The sequence below is a fragment of the Pseudomyrmex gracilis genome, unplaced genomic scaffold (assembly GCF_002006095.1).
Source record: "Pseudomyrmex gracilis isolate BER0280 unplaced genomic scaffold, ASM200609v1 scaffold_278, whole genome shotgun sequence".
Lineage (NCBI taxonomy): Eukaryota > Metazoa > Arthropoda > Insecta > Hymenoptera > Formicidae > Pseudomyrmex > Pseudomyrmex gracilis.
The window spans coordinates 105,373-128,514 of NW_018020862.1; the positions used below are offsets into that span (position 1 = coordinate 105,373).

The following is a 23,142-nucleotide window of genomic DNA, read 5'->3' on the forward strand; positions in this document are numbered from 1 at the left end:
ATATACATATATATATATTTCATATATTATTAATATATGAAATATATATATATATATATATATATATATATTTCATATATTATTAGTTTAAAAGCTTTTCATTTTTATATATTTCTGTGACACTTCGTGTGTGTGCTTTTTTTGTTTTTTATAGAAATTATATCACACTTATCTTCTGGTGCAGTCGGAAATGCTTTACTTACTAGCTATCGCATATAATAAGGACACTTGGGTACATTCTTCTCAAAGAATTCCCGAAACGAACCTAGCTTACATAATTCATATCTTATCCAAAACACTAGCAGCCCACAAGGTCAGGTTGTCGGAAATTATCACTACTTATCACACTTCCAAGCCAGAACCAGTTCGGTACAGGTAGGTTTTGAAATACATTTCTTTTTTTTATATATTTAACACCACAACGCAATAGGCGTTATTCCCATTGCGTGTTTCTTCAGGTCTCAACACAGAGCTAAATGGCAAGATCCATCGATTCAATTGGATCGGGCGTCGTACAAATTGCAACTGGCTTACAACAAGGTGTTCTCGATGTTCAAAGACATCGATGATTACGTCGCTCAAGAATCTGGCATCGACAATGACACAGCTAAGGTACTTATGCGAAGATTGGATGTAGCATTCAAGGAGATCGATATAGCCAAAAGTCTGGCGGAATTTGTCGTTTTGTTGCTGGCAAGATCGGGATTCGACAATCTGAGAAACGATAACGAACCGATGACGACAACCGATGATATCGCGACAAATCAAAGTTCCGATCTACCTCGACTAATCGACTCGTATCCGGAGATTCTCGACGAAGTGTTCGAGGAGTATATTAAGGAGGATTACGTGGAACACGAAGAAACGAACGACGAGTACTCGTTGGAACAACAGAAGCTGGATAGACTTCTGGCGAAGAGTTTTATGACCGAGTTGAAGGAAGCGTTAATCGACAAACACAAATCCATGTCCGAGCGAGAATCCAAGGCGTTGCAACGTATTTATAATAAAAATACGTCGCAAGATCCGTCGAAGAGCGCCAACGCTGGTGTAAACAAGAACGTTGTACCCGTTCCACCGCCGATGCCTTCTTACTTCTTATGGTCATTAGGAACCAACGTTAATTGCAATTCGAGTTCCAGAGAAGAACAGATTTCTCCCGCGAATTCCAATATCGAAACCAACAACTCGTCTATCCGAGAAGATATCGACGAATCGGACGAAGAAATCGATCTCGCGAGAGCGAGAAAACTAAATTACAAAAACGGTGTTTTTAATACACTTTCGTCTTCCGAAGTCTGGGAGAACAACGATGAAGAGTCTCGCGCGTTCTTGCCGCAGATTCTCGTTGAAACTCAAGCTACGCGGTTCGTTCGGAAGCTGCCACCCGCCTTCCTTCGGGAAGAAACATTTATAGGTAGCGGCGAAAATTCTGAGGACGAGATCGCGGACAACGCAAGCGATAACGAAGATAACGAGAACAATACTGAATATAAAAACAATCGGAAACAAGTCCGATAGTTGATAGTTGAATTAATTTTTATATCCAATGCCTTCTTTTTTTATAAATAAAATGCATCGAGTGCTATGCGATTTTTTCTCTACACGTGACGCACGTGCGTGTACAGTTTCAAACTTTTTTATATATTGCTTAACTATAGATGAAAAAATTGATAAGAATCGATATCTTTGAAGCTTGATGCAGAGCAATCCACAAAGGTTACATTTATTTAAAGAAAGAGCATTGTGTTTTTATCGCAGATGCAATGCTCGACGCAATATTGTACAAAAAAAATACACACACACACGCACGTGTGTACAACATATTTAACACTAAAAACACCTAACAGCTTGTCAAAATAATCGGATTTCAGAAATAGAATATCTATTTGCAAGAAGTGTTCTATATAGTGTTTTTTTAAACAAGAAAAAAAGCGCAAAACATTAAAAATCAGTCGAAAACTGTTTCTGTTAACTGTTTACATGTTAAAGAAATTAAAAATAACAAATAAAGCATTTTTTTTTTTCAAATACTCGTCAAACTGATGGATGCGATAAAAAAAAACTAAATTACACACACGATGTGTAATTGTTATACGTATACTGTTAAAAATAAAATTGCAATAAAAACAAATCGCTTTTTTAGCATCGGTTGATACCATCGGTCGCTCGCTCGATCGGCGGCGTAGGTGAAACGAAGATGGCGCGCACGGAATCAGGAATCTGACGAGACCGCGGACGTGGTGAGAAAAGGGGTAAAAGGTCTGAACCCGCGAGAGTCTATTGCCAACAACACTGTGCCTGACAGTTCCTTCCGCAGCGGGGCAGCGGGGGGTCGGTCGGTCGATCTCCGGTGAGTTCTCACGGCGAGATCACACACACGCGTCCAGAGACCACCGCCACCAACCTCAAGCAGTAAAGCAGCAAAGTGTTAGAACAAGAAACCAACCCGGCATGGGTGATTCCCTGGACGGCTCCGAGGAACCGTCCCCGGAGTCGCAGAACATCGCGATCGCCGAGTTCCCGACGTTCGCCAATTATCTGCGAAAAGCCGTGACCGTGTTGCTGCCCGACGAGGATCTGGTGCCGCCCGCGTTCAACCTGGCCCTCGATGATCGCTACAATCAGGATTGCATTAGGAAATTTCTGGGCGACTCGCAAGTCGGCGCGCTCTACATACAGAGAAGCTCGACCAAAGGTAAAATGCGCGGATGAGATCAGCATCGCTATATGTGAGAGATTGTCGTCATCGTCAATGCGAATCACGTAGAAGGAAGGAGAATCCGGAGGAGGAAAGCCGGTGTTGCGCGATCCACCATTGCTGCGCTATTGTCTTAAATAGCGTGCAACGGTACATTTGTATGGGAAAAAGAAACGGCGCGCGTCCTGAAAATCAATTCGGCGTGAACGCCCAACGTGCGGATCACAATCACTACTCGGGTCTTCTTCCGCCGACGGGAATGTGACTCATTCTCTTCCGACCGGCGAGATCGATATATACGCATTAAAATTATCGACTGACGTGTGTAGACGCGACAAACGCGTTCTCTCGCGAGGAGAGTTGCGTTTTGATTTTTCTTTGGCGCGCGTATTGGCAAACAATTAATAATAAAGCCAACGCTCGCAATAATTGTTCGACGAGGACGAGTCTCATGGGACGACTCGCCGATGCCGAGCATTTTTATGTTACGGAGAAATAGTCTCTTGGTTATAAATAAAAACATTTTTCTCTCAACTTGTTTGTATATAAAAATCTAAATTAAATAATAATAAAATTAGATACAATCAAATGGAGATATAGATATATAATTAAAAAGAAATAAAACGAATTGTTTTATATCTCTTGGATATTTTATATATTATTAGATAAGATATGATCTATAAATTGAGTTGAAAGGCCGATCCGAGAGCAGTAAAATACAAGTTGGTCGTGTATCACAAAAAGTCTTTATTAATTACACAGACGTATTTTGGTCACAGGTTTGGACCTTCTTCAGTGTATACACAAATGTTGATTTCAAAAAGATAACACGCGAGCAGACAGCATCCAAAACAGTCAGCCCAGGACACTGTGTAATACACGACCAACTTGTATTTTACTGCTCAGATCGGCCTTTCAACTCAATTTCTTGACAATTTCACGAGCGAATTAATGTATAATCTATAAAGTTGTTAGAGAATATTATTAATGTATATTTGTTCAATTTCTTTTTTTTTATATTTAATGTGTTACGTATATACTGTATGTTTTTTTTTTAATTTTATTAAAAATTAATGAAGAGACTTTTGTAGTTCATACTGTTCTCTCTTTGCAGAAGAAGACAGTGGCGAGGGAGATGAGGACAAGGAGAACGCAACTTACTACATCTCGAACGAGATACACTTCACGAATCCAAAAATGGCCTCCTTAGTTTTAACAAAACGCGGAGTTGTCATCGAGGCGGACAAATCAATTCATTCTCAAGTGCGCTTAATCACATTCTCGGACGGACCGCCGTACGAGACTTTGCACGCGATAAGCAAGACCATGGCGCCTTACTTCAAGAGCTACGTGAAGGAAACCGGACGTGCTCACAGGGACGGCGACAAGATGGTGCCGCTTGTGGAGAAGAAAATAGCGGAACTCGAGATGGGACTGTTGCATTTGCAGCAGAACATCGACATTCCCGAGATTTCGTTGCCCATTCATCCGATCGTCGCTCAAGTGATCAAGCAGTGCGAGGAGGAGGGTCGCAAACCGAAAGTTGCCGACTTCGGCGACAAGGTCGAGGATTCGACGTTTCTAAATCAGTTGCAAAACGGCGTGAACAGATGGATAAAGGAGATTCAGAAAGTCACCAAATTGAATCGCGATCCGGAATCGGGCACGGCGCTTCAGGAGATATCGTTCTGGCTTAATCTCGAGAGAGCGTTGCATCGTATTCAAGAGAAACGAGAGAGCATCGAGATCTCTCTCACGCTCGATATACTCAAACACGGCAAACGTTTCCACGCGACCGTAAGCTTCGACACCGATACCGGTTTGAAACAAGCTCTGGCCACCGTGAACGACTACAATCCGCTGATGAAAGATTTTCCGATTAACGACTTGTTATCGGCCACAGAACTGGAACGAATACGCAGCAGCGTGCAGCAGATCTTCATGCATCTGAGAAAGATACGAAGCACGAAATATCCCATTCAGAGAGTGCTTAGACTGGTGGAGGCCATCTCCAGAGATCTGGGACAGCAATTGCTCAAGGTTTTGGGCACGCGACGACTTATGCACATTCCCTTCGACGATTTCGAGAAAGTGATGGCTCAATGCTTCGAGGTGTTCAGCACTTGGGACGACGAGTACGACAAGCTCACCGGATTGTTGAGGGACGTGGTGAAGAAGAAGCGCGACGAGCACATGAAAATGGTGTGGAGAGTGTTGCCGGCCCATAAGAAGCTGCAGTCGAGGATGGAGCACATGCGACGTTTCCGACGACAACACGAGCAACTCAGAACGGTGATAGTCCGCGTGCTCAGACCCACCGTTCGTCAGAACAGTAACAATTCCACGTTGGAGAACAACGATAACGATAACGTGAAGGTGGAATACGCGCTTGACGCGGCGGACGCCAACGCCATCAGCGAGGTCAACTTGGCTTACGAAAATGTGAAGGAGGTGGATTGTCTGGATATTACGAAGGAAGGACAGGAGTCTTGGGACGCCGCCGTTCACAGATACGAGGAGCGAATAGAGCGCGTGGAGGCGAGGATCACGGCCCATCTCAGAGATCAATTGGGCACGGCTAAAAACGCAAACGAGATGTTTAGAATCTTTTCGAGATTCAACGCGCTCTTCGTGAGGCCGCATATTCGAGGTGCAATAAGAGAATATCAGACGCAACTGATACAAAGAGTCAAGGACGATATTGAAGCGCTTCATGAAAAGTTCAAGGTAGTACCAAAGTGCCAAAGATACTACGTTGTAATTGGTGCGCATAAAGTATATGTGCTTTGAGAGACAAATTTAATTAACAAATTTATGAATATAAGATATGAATCGATTCGAGTAACAATCTGGAAAAATTTTTCACGTAGGTTCAATACGCGCAAAGTAAACGCTGCAGAATGAGTATGGTGAGGGACTTGCCACCTGTTGCCGGATCAATAATCTGGGTCAAACAGATTGATTATCAATTGACAATGTATTTGAAGCGTGTCGAGGATGTCTTAGGTAATTCGCCAATTGTTTGCTTTGTCTCTTGGAAAATTTATTTTTCTTGATTTAATTTTATGTACGCTTGCTCGCGTTTTTAGGAAAGGGATGGGAGAGTCACATCGAAGGTCAGAAGCTGAAAGCTGACGGAGATAGTTTCCGCATGAAACTGTCGACTCAGGAGATCTTCGACGATTGGTCCCGCAAGGTGCAGGCGCGAAATCTCGGCGTGACCGGGCGTATCTTCACCATCGAGAGCGTGCGTTCAAGAACAGGTCGCGGCAACGTGCTGAAGCTGAAAGTGAACTTTCTTCCCGAGATCATCACACTGTCGAAGGAAGTGAGAAATTTGCGAAATCTTGGATTTCGCGTGCCTCTGCCCATTGTGAACAAAGCTCATCAGGCCAATCAGTTGTATCCCTTCGCCATCAGTCTCATTGGAAGCATCAGAACCTACGAGAGAACATTGGAAAAGGTAAGATGATAAGCGATGATTTTTCGCTCACTGTCGCCTAGAAGTTAAACATAAATCTTCGATTTATTGATCTTTTTTGTTTTTTTTATTCTCTGGGTACAATCCGCATTTTTTTTTAAAAACAAATTATCAGTTTTATAACGATATAGGCAATTAAAAGAGCTTTGAAAGTCTACGAGATAATAGAATAGGGTAATAGATGCCAGATGTGTGAGGGTATATTAGAATAATTTCTAACTCCTTGGATCTCCAATATTTTTAGCTTACCAATCGGAGTCCCCATTGTCCCGCACTAAAGGTAGTCCATACTTGACGCTTTCAGGATAATGCATCTTGCCTATATATATATACATATATATATGCAAATATATATATATATTATATTCTCTTGTCTGCCTGCTTAGTTTGTAGAGAAATCTGTAATGCAAGAAAGTGTACAAGTTTATTTTTTTGCCGAATGTGTATCGATTATTTTTAAATATATATATAGTCTGTACGGGTGTGCGGCAAGTCTGATCTCGGCAATATAAAATTGATGTTCTGTGTGTTCTGTGAAAACAGGAAAAAAACCATCTGAACTGTTTTCACATAAAAGCGAGACTATTAGCAATTTGTAAATTTAATGAAACGAGACTTATCCGCATATCCGGAAGGTAGCTTGAAAATAATACATACGATTATTGCGTCGTCTGTGCAATATAAACATGTCAAACAATTGTCTGGTTTCTATATTGTCTCTATATTGAATTTTTGAGAGAGAATGCATATTATTGCAAGCCGTAATTTATGTCGTAAAACTGTAACCGAGACGATATCGCATATTGCAAATTTTAAAAAGACACTATATTGTAAATCTTTTTAGATTGAGGACAAAGCCAGTATAATACCTTTGGTCGCTGGCATGCGTAAAGATGTTCTGTCTCTGATTTCTGAGGTGAGTTTTATTGTCGTGTTGTCTGTTTTATATAAATTGTTTTTTTTTTATGTTGTAAATTCTTCAAAATGTTTTATTTTTGTGCATTTAGGGTATTGCTCTAGTTTGGGAAAGCTACAAACTTGATCAATACGTACAACGTCTATCCGATGCAGTCGTTTCTTTTCAAGAAAGGGTGGAAGATCTTTTGGTTGTGGAGGAACAGCTGGATGTAGACGTTCGTTCTCTCGAAACGTGTCCCTATTCAGCGAACACGTTCGCCGACATATTATCCAAGATTCAGAAATCGGTAGACGAACTGTCCTTAAAGAATTACTCCAATCTGCACATCTGGGTGGTGAGGCTCGATGAAGAAGTGGAAAAGAATTTGGCCGCCAGATTGGAAGCTGGAATAAAAGCGTGGACCGACGCTCTGACCGGTCACAAGAAGGAAGTGGACCTGAGCATGGATACGGACGCTCCTGCGCAACCGACACACAAACCCGGCGGTGATCCCAAAATTCAGAATCAGATTCACGAAGTCCGAATCACCAATCAGACGATGTATTTGTATCCGAGCATCGAGGACGCAAGATTTCAGATAATGCAACAATTGTTTGCGTGGCAAGCGATCGTCACCTCCCAAGTCCGTCTTCAGAGTTCGAGATATCAAGTCGGACTGGACAAACCGGAATCGGGTACGTATAGAAATTTGCTCACGAAGTTACCGTCGGGAAAACAACCGCTCGAGGCAGCTTACGAAGCAGTTGAATCGAAAATGAAGGATGTCACCGATTACGTCGACGAATGGCTGCGTTATCAAGCTCTCTGGGATTTGCAACCTGGCAATCTTTACGGCAAGTTGGGCGAGAATATTAACTTGTGGATGAAGTGTCTGAATGATATCAAGAAAACGAGAACCACCTTCGATACTTCCGACACGAGACGCGAATTCGGACCTGTGATCATAGACTTCGCGAAGGTGCAGAGCAAGGTGTCGCTCAAATATGACTCGTGGCACAAAGAGACACTGGGCAAATTCGGAACGCTTCTGGGCAACGAAATGGCTAGTTTTCACGCTCAGGTTTCGAAGTCCAGGAGCGATCTAGAACAACAGTCTATCGAAGCGGCCAGCACATCCGACGCGGTCGGTTTTATAACGTACGTGCAATCCCTGAAACGCAAAATGAAAGCCTGGGAGAAACAGGTGGACATATATCGCGAGGGTCAACGAATACTTGAACGTCAGAGATTCCAATTTCCGTCTTCTTGGCTACACGTGGATAATATAGAAGGAGAATGGGGCGCTTTCAACGAGATTATTAAGCGCAAAGACACGAGCATTCAGACTCAAGTTGCGTCTCTGCAAATGAAAATCGTTGCCGAAGACAAAGCGGTCGAAACGAGAACAACCGACTTTCTCAGCGACTGGGAAAGAGGTAAGCCCGTGGAGGGTCATCTGCGACCGGACGACGCCTTGCAACAGCTGCAATTGTTTGAGAGCAAATTCGCCAGGCTCAAAGAAGAAAGAGACAACGTCGCCAAGGCCAAAGAGGCGTTGGAATTGCAAGAACCAGGTGGAATATCGACCAGCGAGGATAGAATGCAGGTGGTGTTCGAGGAGTTGCAAGATCTGAGAGGAGTTTGGTCAGAACTGTCGAGAATATGGGCCCAAATCGACGAGACGCGTGAGAAACCCTGGCTCTCGGTCCAACCGCGAAAGTTGCGTCAACAATTGGACACAATGATGGCCCAATTGAAGGAACTGCCAGCGAGATTAAGACAATACTCATCGTACGAATACGTGAAGAAAATGTTACAGAGTTACACGAAGGTGAACATGCTGATTGTGGAACTCAAATCCGACGCGCTCAAAGAAAGACACTGGAAACAACTGACTAAGCAGCTCAGAGTGAACTGGGTACTTAGCGAGCTCACCCTCGGTCAGGTTTGGGACGTGAATCTTCAGAAAAACGAAGGTATAGTCAAGGATATTATACTCGTAGCTCAAGGAGAAATGGCGCTCGAGGAGTTCTTGAAACAGGTGCGCGAATCTTGGCAAACGTACGAGTTGGATTTGATAAATTATCAAAATAAATGCAGACTTATTCGCGGCTGGGACGATTTGTTCAACAAGGTGAAGGAACACATCAATTCGGTGGCTGCCATGAAATTGTCGCCGTATTACAAAGTATTCGAGGAGGAAGCTTTAACTTGGGAGGAAAAATTGAACCGAATCAACGCTCTCTTCGACGTGTGGATAGACGTGCAACGTCGATGGGTTTATCTCGAGGGCATATTTTCCGGTAGCGCAGACATCAAGACCTTGTTGCCGGTTGAAACATCGCGTTTCCAAAGTATCAGTTCTGAATTTCTGGGACTGATGAAGAAGGTATCGAAATCTCCCATGGTCACGGACGTACTGAACATTCCTGGCGTTCAAAGAGCGCTCGAGCGTCTCGCGGATCTTCTCGGCAAGATACAGAAAGCGCTCGGAGAATATTTGGAGAGAGAACGTACATCATTTCCGAGATTTTACTTCGTCGGCGACGAAGATTTGCTCGAGATCATTGGCAACAGCAAAAATGTCGCGAGGTTGCAGAAACACTTCAAGAAGATGTTTGCCGGTGTGGCCGCGATTCTGTTGAACGACGACAACACCGTTATTACCGGCATCGCTTCGCGCGAAGGCGAAGAAGTTCTGTTCCAGAATCCCGTGTCCACGGTCGATCATCCGAAGATCAACGAATGGCTGACGCTCGTTGAGAAAGAAATGCGCGTTACGCTCGCCTCGAGTCTTGCTAAGGCAGTACAGGACATCAAACAGTTCAAGGACGGCAATATCAATCCAACCGCGTTTATGTCGTGGTGTGACAACTATCAGGCGCAGATAATAGTTCTGGCCGCTCAGATCCTGTGGTCGGAGGACGTGGAAGCGGCTCTTCACGAGGTGCAAGCGGATCCGAATAAAAATTCATTAGAAAGAGTTCTGATACAAGTGGAGGGTACGTTGAACGTCCTGGCCGATTCTGTTCTTCAGGAACAGCCGCCGTTGAGACGAAAGAAATTGGAACATTTGATTAACGAATTCGTGCACAAACGCACGGTAACCAGACGTCTGATTGCGAACAGAGTTTCGAATCCGAAGGCGTTCGAGTGGCTGTGCGAAATGAGATTCTACTTCGATCCCCGACAAACGGAAGTGTTGCAGCAACTCACGATACACATGGCGAACGCCAAGTTCTTCTACGGATTTGAATACTTGGGAGTGCAGGATCGATTGGTACAGACGCCGTTGACTGACAGATGCTATCTGACAATGACGCAGGCGTTAGAGGCTCGACTTGGTGGATCGCCTTTCGGACCGGCTGGTACCGGAAAGACCGAATCCGTAAAAGCATTGGGTCATCAGCTCGGAAGATTCGTATTGGTGTTCAATTGCGACGAAACATTCGATTTCCAAGTAAGTAAAAAAAAAAAAGATCAGCTTCGTAAATTAATATATTTTAAAGAAAAATTTATATAAATTTTTACGATGTAACGTTTACTTCTACGCAGGCAATGGGTCGCATATTTGTCGGTCTCTGTCAAGTGGGCGCGTGGGGTTGCTTCGACGAGTTCAATCGTTTGGAAGAGCGCATGTTATCCGCCGTTTCTCAGCAAGTACAAACGATTCAGGAAGCTCTCAAGAGCCAAATGGAAGGCAAGAAAGAAGGAACGCTCTGCGTCGAATTGGTGGGGAAACAAGTCAACGTTTCCACGGATATGGCGATATTCATCACCATGAATCCGGGATACGCCGGACGTTCGAATCTGCCTGACAATCTGAAGAAGCTCTTCAGATCGCTCGCCATGACCACACCTGATCGACAACTGATTGCCGAGGTGATGCTCTTCAGTCAAGGTTTTCGATCGGCGGAGAAATTGGCTTGCAAGATCGTTCCGTTCTTCAAGTGCGTATATTTATTGAGTTAACATATTATATTTTACACAAGCAAAGATTTTTCTCGCACATCGATCGAATTTCTGATTTCCTCTTACTTAGACTATGCGACGAACAACTCTCCAATCAATCCCATTACGATTTCGGATTGCGCGCGCTCAAATCCGTTCTGATCTCAGCCGGAAATGTGAAACGTGATCGCATACAGAAGATCAAAGAAGGCATGCAAAGTCGCGGCGAGACAAACATCGACGAAGCCTCGATCGCTGAAAATCTACCCGAGCAAGAGATACTTATTCAATCCGTATGCGAAACAATGGTTCCCAAATTGGTTGCCGAGGACATTCCATTACTGTTCAGTTTGCTCAGCGACGTATTCCCTAACGTGAATTACACTCGCGCGGAAATGAAGGGTAGGTAATTTGTTCTGATAAAAAAAGCGGGGTATAAATAAAAAAAATTCACTCCACACACGTAAATCCATATTTTCACACGCATACGCGCACTTTGTTCCAGGACTGAAAGACCAGATCAGGAAAGTATGCGCGGAGGATTATCTGGTGTGCGGCGAAGGAGATGAACAAGGCGGTGCCTGGCAAGAAAAGGTAATAGTTTTCTTTTCTTTTTTTTTTTTTTTTAATAAGACTTGGAATATATCTTTGCACTTTGTGTAACATATATATGAGATACTAATATAATTTACACATTGATAATACATAAAATTATAAATTGTGTATATTTTAAACTTTTGTATATAAAAAGAATATAATACGCAATTCATATTTTTAACGCACATATTACACAATGCTTTAAGACTTGATTTTCATATTGTTTATGCATGCAAAGGAATCTGTTGGTGAAACGTGGGTAGAAAAGGTGAGAGTGATTGGATTATAAATATGTGTCTGTGGTTGTCACGTCTTTGTACTCGTCTTTTATTTACTATTCTATTCGCTTTGTATCATTAAATGTTAATAAATATCGCAGCTATTCCTTTTTATACATATTTTCTATGTTCTTTTTTTTATTTTTTACGTATATTTTCTATATAATTAATTTACATTTCCTCTGTAGGTGCTTCAATTGTATCAAATTTGCAACTTAAATCACGGATTAATGATGGTCGGCCCAAGCGGATCCGGCAAAACCATGGCGTGGAAAGTGCTGCTCAAAGCGTTGGAGCGATTCGAAGGCGTGGAAGGTGTCGCCCACGTGATCGATCCCAAAGCTATCAGCAAGGAGACGCTTTACGGCGTGTTAGATCCAAACACGCGCGAATGGACGGACGGTCTGTTCACGCATATACTCAGAAAGATAATCGACAATGTCCGAGGTGAGATCAACAAGAGACAATGGATCATATTCGACGGAGACGTAGATCCGGAATGGGTCGAGAACTTGAACTCGGTGTTGGACGACAACAAGCTTTTAACTTTGCCCAATGGCGAACGCTTGAGTTTGCCGCCGAACGTCAGAGTCATGTTCGAAGTGCAGGATTTGAAATACGCCACCTTAGCTACCGTGTCCCGTTGCGGTATGGTTTGGTTCTCGGAGGATGTGCTGTCGACGGAAATGATATTTGAGAATTATATGCTACGACTGCGAAACATTCCGCTGGAAGACGGCGAGGAAGATCATCTCGGCAAGAAAGCTACCGAAAAAGAAGACACCTTGTCACCTGCGTTGTCGGTGCAGAGAGAAGTAGCGAGCATCATGCAGAGTTACTTCGCGCCTGACGGTTTGGTAGTAAGATGCTTGGAGTACGCAATGAAGCAGGAACACATAATGGATTTCACGCGTTTGCGTGCTCTCAGTTCTCTGTTCTCTATGTTGAATCAAGCCGTTCGCAATGTTTTGCAATACAATCACTCCCATACAGATTTTCCTTTGCCGAGCGAGCAATTGGAACGTTACATGCCCAAGTGTTTGGTCTACGCTCTGTTGTGGAGTTTCGCAGGAGACGCGAAATTAAAAGTTAGATCCGACTTGGGTGACTTTATCAGATCTATCACGACTGTACCGTTACCATCTCAAAATAATATACCGATTATAGACTTTGAGGTGAACATACACGGAGAATGGTTACCTTGGAGCAACAAGGTTCCCCAAATCGAAGTTGAAACTCACAAAGTAGCTAGTCCAGATATTGTTGTGCCAACTTTAGACACCGTGCGACACGAGAGTTTGTTGTATACTTGGTTAGCTGAACATAAGCCATTGGGTATGTGTGTAATATTTATTTTTTATTACAGTAAAGAATTTATTTATTTAACATTTATGTAAAAATTTACAGTACTGTGCGGACCACCCGGTTCCGGTAAGACGATGACACTGTTCTCTGCTTTGCGAGCTTTACCAGACATGGAAGTTGTCGGACTTAATTTCTCATCCGCCACAACGCCTGAATTGTTGCTTAAAACTTTCGATCATTACTGCGAATATCGCAAAACACCTAACGGGGTCGTACTCTCGCCCGTGCAGTTAGGCAAATGGCTAGTTTTGTTCTGCGACGAGATCAATTTACCCGATATGGATAATTACGGGACGCAACGTGTGATATCGTTTCTGAGACAATTGGTCGAGCATAAAGGATTTTACAGAACCAGCGATCAGGCGTGGGTCACTTTGGAAAGGATTCAGTTTGTGGGCGCTTGCAATCCACCTACAGATCCCGGAAGAAAACCTCTAAGTCACAGATTCCTGCGACACGTGCCTGTCATTTATGTCGATTATCCTGGAGAAACTTCTCTGAAACAGATTTACGGTACATTCACGCGCGCCATGCTCAGGTAAAGATCTTATTGTGTGTATTTGTATTTTTTTTAATTACTGATGTGTGTAGTGTGTACGCTACAAAAGTATTTTTTTTTTTGTTTTAACAAAATTACAGATTAACACCCAATCTGAGAGGTTACGCCGAACCCTTGACAAACGCGATGGTGGAGTTTTATCTGGCCTCTCAGGAGAGATTTACTCAGGATATGCAACCGCACTACGTGTATTCGCCGCGTGAAATGACACGCTGGGTGCGCGGTATTTGTGAAGCCATCAGACCTCTCGATAATCTCTCCGTCGAAGGTCTGGTGCGTTTGTGGGCTCACGAAGCTCTTCGATTGTTCCAAGACAGATTGGTGGAGGAATCCGAAAGAGCGTGGACGAACAAGAACATAGACACTGTAGCTCTGAAACATTTTATGTCGGTTGACAGAGAGAAAGCGCTGGCAAGACCGATCTTGTACAGCAACTGGTTGTCAAAGGATTACGTGCCGGTGAACAGAGAGGAGTTGAGAGATTACGTTCGGGCGAGATTAAAAGTATTCTACGAAGAGGAATTGGATGTGCCGTTGGTACTCTTCGACGAGGTTCTTGAACATGTTCTTCGCATTGACAGAATTTTCCGACAGCCTCAGGGACACTTGTTGCTCATTGGTGTCTCTGGCGCTGGAAAGACAACTCTGTCGCGATTTGTTGCATGGATGAATGGCTTGTCTATCTTCCAAATTAAGGTATATTTATGTTTTGCATTGCCTTGTGAGAATTAAATTTCATGACGCATGTTTTCTTTGAACGTTTTGTTTTTCTACTTTTAACGAATATCTTTGAAAGGTTCACAACAAGTACACCGGTGAAAATTTCGACGATGATTTACGGCAAGTGTTGAGACGATCCGGTTGCAAAGACGAGAAAATAGCTTTCATTCTCGACGAGTCTAATGTGTTAGATTCTGGTTTCCTCGAGCGTATGAACACGTTGCTTGCCAACGGAGAAGTGCCTGGATTATTTGAGGGTGACGAGTATACAACGTTAATGACGCAATGTAAGGAAGGTGCTCAACGAGAAGGCCTAATGCTAGACTCAAACGAAGAACTTTACAAATGGTTCACCGGTCAAGTTATGAAGAATCTCCATGTGGTGTTCACAATGAATCCCAGCACGGACGGCCTGAAAGATCGCGCGGCGACATCGCCGGCGTTATTCAATAGATGCGTGCTGAATTGGTTCGGTGATTGGTCGGACAACGCGTTGTTCCAAGTCGGGAAGGAGTTTACCAATCGCGTGGATCTGGAAAGACCGATGTGGAAGTGTCCGGATTTCTTCCCGTCCGTGTGCTCTCTTATTCCGTCGCAACCGTCTCACAGAGACGCCGTTATAAATGCGTGCGTTTACGTTCATCAAACCTTACACAAAGCGAACACGCGACTGGCCAAGAGAGGAGCCAGAACTATGGCGATCACACCGCGACATTATTTAGATTTTATCAATCACTTCGTTAAACTGTATCAGGAAAAGAGAAGCGATTTGGAGGAACAGCAGTTGCATCTGAATGTTGGTTTAAGTAAAATTGCCGAGACTGTGGAACAGGTGGAGGAGATGCAGAAGAGCTTAGCTGTTAAATCACAAGTAAGACACAGGCTAAATCTGAGAAAAATATCTCTGTTGATATATATATACAGAGAACAGAACTTTGCGTATCTACATATTATTCTATTTTTTTTTTTGTCTTAGGAACTGCAAGCTAAAAACGAAGCTGCCAATGCGAAATTGAGGCAAATGGTCAAAGACCAGCAGGAAGCGGAGAAGAAGAAGGTACAAAGTCAGGAGATTCAGCAGCAGTTGGCTATTCAAACGGTGGCTATTAATCAGAAGAGAGACGATGTCATGGCCGATCTCGCATTAGTCGAACCAGCTGTTATTGATGCCCAAAATGGTACGTGTGTTCAACTTTTTATCCTTTGTTGTATCGTTGCAACACAAGTTTCACGATAAATATTTGAAAAATCACAATATACCGTTAGTATCGAATTGCATTTAAATAACATTGTTGCATTGTTATTGACAACATTTAAAAAAAATCACGGAGGCAGCATTTCGTACGTGAATTTACGTCTCGTCTTGTTTTTGCTTGATGATGATTTCGCGATTTGCTCGGATATATATATATAAATGTCGCATTGAAAATATATCTGCAATGAGTACAGCCGTGAAGGCGATTAAACGGCAGCATCTCGTCGAAATTCGCTCAATGGCGAATCCACCCGCCGTCGTAAAACTGGCGTTAGAATCTATATGCCTGTTACTCCAAGAGAACGCTGCTGATTGGAAACAGATTCGCGCGACTATAATGAAGGACAGCTTCATTCCCACTATCGTCAACTTCAACACGGATAACATCACGTAAGGGACAACAATATGTCGGGTCGGTTTGTTCGACGCTCGCCTGGGATTCTAATAAAGGAAACACACAAATTTATTTTTTTTTGTAACAGCTTGATACATACGTGTTCTTCTTTTAACACGTTGACACTTCCAGCGTACTCACAAAACTGAAAAAAAAAAAAAAAATGTGTACATACAATGTTATACGTACAAGTTACTCACACATATATATATGTTGCCTCTCTCTCGAAATTTTAACTAAAAAAAATACTTAACTACGAAGGAAGGCTGTTGCAACCTTGATATCTTCTTCTTCTAGCGTAACTTTAATGTTTGTGTTCATCTAATGTGCCCGCACACACACACACACACACTCTTTTCCTTCCTCCTGCTACTATAATGCTCTTTGATTTTTCGTACAGCGGTGAAATCGATAAAGAAACAACATTTAGTCGAGGTTCGCTCGATGGCGAACCCACCGGCGGTCGTGAAGCTCGCGTTGGAGTCTATTTGCTTGTTGCTCGGCGAAAACGCCAGCGACTGGAAATCGATCCGCGCAGTCATCATGAGAGACAATTTTATCAATACCATTGTCTCAAATTTCAGTACCGAGGACATTACGTAAGCATGCATCCAATCAATGTTTTTGTTCTCTCACTCCAGTGGTTATTTTCAGTTTTTTTTTTTTTTTTTTTTGAGTTGAAAATTTAAAAAAAGAAAGTGTGTTTTTTATAAAAGTAGATTTTTCTTTTATAATTCAAGTACGTAGTAAGTTTTTCTCTCTGCGCGCGGTAAAAAATTTTATACGCATTTTTTTTTTGCATTTTATTTAACAAGCACTTTCCACACCGCTTTCAAACACGCGGCATAAATGCAAGTTACTTAACAAGTCTCAACAAGTGTTAATTGCATAACTACTGTGTTATTTTTACTGCATGTTAACAAACGACAAAATTTGCACTAATTTAAGCGAATCTAAATTCTCTTGTAGACAATAACGATGTGTCTGCATAAAGTCCCATGTTCTAATAAAACATTAACATTGCGTTAATAAATAGAGCACATTTTTTTTATTATTTTTTATTATATCAACATTGGAAAATTAATTTCAAACAAATAATGAAAATTTTATTCAGCGACGAGGTGAGAGAAAAAATGAAGAGCCGCTATCTGAGCAACCCCGATTACAACTTCGAAAAAGTAAATCGCGCCAGTCTGGCGTGCGGTCCCATGGTGAAATGGGCCATAGCGCAGGTAAAGTTTGTGATGAAACATAAAAAAAATTGTACAACACATCGTACAGACAAAAATCTGTTAAAGAAAAAATCTCTTGAGAGATTACCCAAAAATGTACTTTCAGATTGAGTACGCCGACATGTTGAAGCGAGTCGAACCGCTGCGTGATGAACTTTATTCTCTGGAACGACAAGCGGAAACTAACAAACTGAAAGGAGAAGAGGTGAAGAATCTGATCGCACAATTGGAACAGAGCATAGCGTCGTACAAGGAGGAATACGCTCAACTTATCTCGCAAGCACAAGCCATAAAAGCCGATCTTGAGAGCGTGCAAGCCAAGGTGGACAGATCGATCGCGTTATTGAAATCTTTGGTCATAGAGAGGGAGAGATGGGAAGCGACAAGCGAGACGTTTAAGAGCCAGATGTCCACAATAATCGGAGACGTTCTGTTATCTTCCGCTTTCTTGGCTTACGCTGGATATTTTGATCAACATGTAAGTTGTACAGGTGTTTTATCTTCTGATAGTTTGCTGACGAAACATTGCGTCGGTCTGCGATAGATAGATCTGGTTTTAATCGTAATTTTTGACATTATTTTTCTTTCAGTATCGCCAAAACCTATTTAGCACATGGTGCCAACATCTGCAACACGCCAATTTGCAATTTAGAGCGGATATCGCGAGAACGGAATATCTGTCCAATCCGGACGAACGTTTGAGATGGCAGGCGAACGCGTTGCCGACTGACGATTTGTGTACCGAGAACGCGATTATGTTGAAACGTTTCAACAGATATCCGCTGATCATCGATCCGTCCGGTCAGGCAACGGAATTTATCTTGAACGAATTCAAGGACAGGAAGATCACGAAGACCAGCTTTTTGGACGATTCGTTCAGAAAGAATCTCGAGAGCGCTCTGCGCTTCGGTAATCCCTTGCTGGTCCAGGATGTAGAGAATTACGATCCTATACTGAATCCCGTGTTAAATCGAGAACTCAGACGAACGGGAGGACGCGTGCTGATCACACTGGGCGATCAGGACATAGATCTTTCGCCGTCCTTCGTTATCTTCTTGTCAACGAGAGACCCCACGGTAGAATTTCCTCCGGACATCTGCTCGCGCGTGACATTCGTCAATTTCACCGTCACCAGAAGCTCCTTGCAAAGTCAGTGCTTGAATCAGGTGCTGAAGTCCGAACGTCCGGACATCGACGAGAAGAGATCCGATCTGCTTAAACTTCAAGGCGAGTTCCATCTGAGATTGCGACAACTCGAGAAATCTCTGTTGCAAGCGCTAAACGACGCCAAGGGCAAGATCCTCGACGACGATTCCGTAATCACCACTCTCGAGACTCTGAAACAGGAGGCTGCCGACATCAGTAAAAAGGTTGAGGAAACGGACAAGGTTATAGCCGAGATTGAGACAGTTTCCCAACAGTACATGCCTTTATCTCAGGCGTGTTCCAACATGTATTTCACCATGGACAGTCTCAATCAGGTTCACTTTTTGTATCAGTATTCGTTGAAAATGTTTCTGGACATTTTCACGTCCGTATTGTCGCAAAATCCAAAACTGTCCGGCGTGTCGGATTACAGTCAGCGGCTCACGCTAATCACGCGCGATCTGTTCTCCGTCTGTTACGAGCGAGTCGCGCGCGGAATGTTGCACACAGACAGATTGACGTTCGCTCTCTTGCTATGTCGTATTCATCTGAAGGGTATTCCGACGGAATCCACTTACGACGGCGAGTTCACGTTCTTCCTGCGCGGTAAAGAAGGCGTGCTGAACATCCGCGCGCCGCCAGTTCCACATCTCAGCTCGGAACAGCAAGAGGCGATGATGCGCCTCAGCATAAGACTGCCCGCCTTCAAGAAACTCGCTGAGAAGATTCACGAGAATCCAGAATTTGGCGCGTGGCTGCAGTCGCCCACTCCCGAGACGTGTGTGCCAAAACTCTGGGACGAGGAAAAATTGCTCTCGCCTACGGGCACGGCGATGCATCAGTTGTTGATAATACAAGCTTTCCGACCGGATCGCGTGATCGCGGCTGCGTCTCTCGTTGTAGCCTCAACTTTCGGCGAGTCCTTCATGCCGGCCGCCGAAGCCGAACTCGACTTCACGTCCGTCGTGGAGAACGAACTGAAAGCGACTGTGCCCGCTTTATTGTGCTCCGTGCCAGGTTTCGACGCGTCAGGTCGGGTGGACGATATGGCTGCGGAATTGGGCAAGCAAATAGCCAGCATCGCAATCGGATCCGCGGAGGGATTCAATCAAGCCGACCGGGCTATAAACATGGCTGTGAAAGCTGGCAGATGGGTGCTGTTGAAGAACGTACATCTCGCACCGCAATGGTTGGTGCAGTTAGAAAAGAAACTGCACAGTCTTCAGCCGCACACTAGCTTCCGATTATTCTTAACGATGGAGATCAATCCTAAGGTACCCGTGAATTTACTGAGAGCTGGTAGGATCTTCGTGTTCGAACCGCCTCCCGGTATACGCGCCAACTTGCTACGTACGTTCAGTACCGTGCCCGCGTCGAGAATGATGCGAGCGCCCAACGAACGGGCCCGTCTCTACTTCCTTCTAGCGTGGTTCCACGCGATTGTTCAAGAACGATTGCGTTACGCGCCGCTTGGTTGGGCGAAACACTACGAGTTCAACGAGAGCGATCTAAGAGTCGCTTGTGACACTCTGGACACGTGGATCGAAACCACGGCTATGGGCAGAACAAATCTACCACCTGAGAAGGTACCGTGGGACGCGCTGGTTACGCTTTTGTCTCAATGCATCTACGGTGGCAAAATCGACAATGATTTCGATCAGCGTCTTCTGGCTTCTTTCCTGCGCAAACTCTTCACACCACGCTCGTTCGAAGCTGATTTCGCCCTGGTCGCCAATATCGACGGACTGCAGGGTAATCAAAGACACATCACGATGCCGGACGGTACTAGACGCGATCACTTTTTGAAGTGGATCGAGGCTCTCTCCGACAGACAAACACCTTCCTGGCTCGGTCTGCCGAACAACGCGGAAAAAGTGCTTCTAACCACGAGAGGAACCGATTTGGTTTCCAAGCTCCTCAAGATGCAACAGTTGGAGGACGAGGACGAGCTGGCGTATTCGAACGAGGAATCTTTGGACACACCAAGAGAAGCCGAAGCGGACGGCCGGCCATCCTGGATGAGGACTCTGCACAATTCGGCTTCCACTTGGTTGCAGTTACTTCCAAAGAACTTGCCGACCCTGAAGAGAACGGTCGAAAATATCAAGGATCCGTTGTATAGATACTTCGAGAGAGAAGTCAACAGCGGGGCGAAATTGCTTCAGGATGTTATTCACGATTTGGAGGATGTCGTGTTGATTTGTCAAGTGAGATTTTTATTTTTGTTTTTTTAATATAAAATAACGCTAATGTTGTTCGGAATAATTTGCACTTTTGTATATTATTTCCGACAGGGCGAGAAGAAACAAACCAATTATCATCGAACAATGCTGTCCGAATTAGTAAAAGGTATATTACCCGGTGGTTGGAGGAGATACACCGTGCCAAGAGGTTGTACCGTTATACAATGGATCACCGACTTCAGTCACAGAGTCTCCCAGCTACAGGAAGTCTCTCGTTTGGTCTCTCAAGGCGGAGCGAAGGAGATAAAGGTTTAATTTTTTCGAATTGTCTTTTGGTTGTTTTTGGTCCATTCAGTTCAGGATATTTTATCATTGGATTTTCTTGAATTGGTTTTTTTTTATATTTAACTCGTTCAAAATTAATCGATGATTGCAGAGTTTCCCCGTCTGGCTCGGAGGTTTGCTGAATCCCGAGGCTTATATTACCGCAACTAGGCAATGCATCGCGCAGGCTAACAGCTGGTCGCTCGAGGAATTGCAATTAAATGTAACTATCGGCGACGGCGACAACATCGCCACGGACGATTGCTCTTTTGCCGTAACCGGTTTGAAGTTGCAAGGTGCGCAATGTAAGGATAATCAGTTGTATCTGACATCCACCATAATGACCGATTTGCCGGTCACCATGCTTAGGTGGATGCGATCGTCCACGGAGGATATACGAAAGAACAAATTGTCCTTACCGGTTTATTTGAACAGCACTCGTACCGAACTGCTATTTACTGTCGATTTGAATATCGCTCCTAGTCAAGAACCGCACAGTTTCTACGAAAGAGGAGTCGCAGTCTTAACATCCACCGCTTTGAATTAATAGTTACATAATACTTATATAAACAATTGTTTAGCGCGAATTATAATCGCTTAAATAACACACACACACACACACACAACACACAAACACACACACACATACAAAAAAGTACTTTACGAATTCACAAAAAAAAAAACAAAAAAAAAAAAATTAAAATACGTTGCGTTGCGCGTTACCGCGTTTGTAAAGAAAAGAAAGAACTCGGTAACACGCGACTCTCGCGACGCAAGTCTGAAAGACATTTAAAGAGAAAAGTATATAAAAGAATATATATATATATATATTTTACAAAAAAACATTGCTTTCTCCAAAGGATTTTCGCCGAAAGTAACGATCGGAATCAGGTAAAAACTTTCGGCGACATACACACACACATATATAGAGCATAATTAAATGTGTATCATTCATTCAAAAGAGAATTTTAACAAAAATTTTCACGAAGGAGGTTGTAATGTGTATATATATAGTTTATTTAATTTTTGTATACGTTCGAATTTTAAAACCTATGGCTTTCTGTAATAAAGTTACATTACGTTCGCCGCGATGTAAGTATCAATAAATATATTACAGTGTTTATATAACAAGAATCTTAATGGCATCTAATAAAGTCGTACTATAACAAAACTACATTTTCTGTCACTTTGTATTATTTATTATTCATATCTATATCCTAGATCTATATCTTCACCACGTGTGTTTACTTTTATTTGTTTCAGTTTTACGTGTCTCTGTGTGTTACGTGTTATCTCAAAATTGATTAAAAATATTCGTATCTAAAGACTTTCACATCAAAAGAGAGTCTTGTAATATTGATTGATCAAGATTGTGCGTTATCTCACCGTTTTGTTTCTTCAAAAGAAAGAAAACGTCTTGGAATCTCAACGTGACCGGGTCTTATCGTCTCATTGTTTTCTCAATCTACTATCTTGATGTGTAATTCTAGATATTACAGGCATTCTTTTTTTGGTAAAAGATTATTTCTGTTTATATTTCAATGACGCATTTATTTTTCTAAAGCATTAACTCGCACATGTTGTCTTATCGCGGTATCTTTTTTTTAAAATTTTACAAGCGGACACGGATAGGATTTTAGATTGGTGTGCGTGAGAGAAAAACCCCCCCACAACGCTTTTTCTTTAAACTTTATTTCTTATTATTACAATCACCAAGTGCAATGAATTACATATTATTACCGGTGTTTTCTGTACAACATTATTAATTACGAAGTTATTTTGCCCTTCATTTCTAATCACTAAACTCAACGAATTACATTTAGTATGCTATCTTCTGTACAGTATTGTTATTACTACGAAGTTATTTTTACCAAGGTACACGTAATTTAGAGTCAGAGATGTCTTTTTTGTTGTAGACATTTTGACAATGTGAAAAAATTGAAAAGAGACATTTGTTTTTTTTTATGTAAGTATGTACGTACGCATTCGTGCGTGCAACTTGCAAGTGGAACAATAGAAATTTACCATAAGCAAAAATCTCCGCATCAATAGGAAATA

At 42.9% G+C, this 23,142-nt stretch overlaps 2 protein-coding genes across 9 annotated transcripts in view; both read left to right on the forward strand.

The window, feature by feature from the left end:
- Positions 1 to 1,586, forward strand: part of LOC109859674 — a 3,463-nt gene extending 1,877 nt beyond the window's left edge. Inside the window, exons 7-8 of the mRNA XM_020438147.1 lie at positions 155 to 375; positions 459 to 1,586. Coding sequence (XP_020293736.1) covers positions 155 to 375; positions 459 to 1,521 — 1,284 coding nt within the window. The 3' untranslated portion in view covers positions 1,522 to 1,586. The remainder of the gene's footprint in view (positions 1 to 154; positions 376 to 458) is intronic.
- Positions 1,587 to 2,201: 615 nt separating this feature from the next.
- On the forward strand, positions 2,202 to 22,258 carry LOC109859687 (dynein heavy chain, cytoplasmic). Of its 8 annotated transcripts, none has more exons than XM_020438166.1 (22): positions 2,202 to 2,698; positions 3,816 to 5,428; positions 5,572 to 5,707; positions 5,791 to 6,164; positions 6,427 to 6,462; positions 7,027 to 7,098; positions 7,190 to 10,540; positions 10,636 to 11,030; positions 11,123 to 11,433; positions 11,537 to 11,625; positions 11,867 to 11,896; positions 12,095 to 13,241; positions 13,314 to 13,809; positions 13,911 to 14,526; positions 14,627 to 15,421; positions 15,527 to 15,728; positions 16,000 to 16,195; positions 17,314 to 17,431; positions 17,538 to 17,909; positions 18,022 to 20,784; positions 20,872 to 21,069; positions 21,197 to 22,258. In XM_020438166.1, exons 1-22 carry the CDS (start codon positions 2,455 to 2,457, stop codon positions 21,629 to 21,631), a joined length of 13,989 nt encoding a protein of 4,662 aa, XP_020293755.1. In that variant the 5' UTR covers positions 2,202 to 2,454; the 3' UTR covers positions 21,632 to 22,258. The 8 variants fall into 8 exon arrangements, with proteins under 8 accessions (XP_020293755.1, XP_020293754.1, XP_020293757.1 ...); XM_020438165.1 differs by lacking the exon at positions 16,000 to 16,195 and adding an exon at positions 16,600 to 16,798 and having other exon boundaries at positions 2,203 to 2,698; XM_020438168.1 differs by lacking the exon at positions 11,867 to 11,896 and having other exon boundaries at positions 2,203 to 2,698.
- Positions 22,259 to 23,142: the final 884 nt, after the last annotated feature.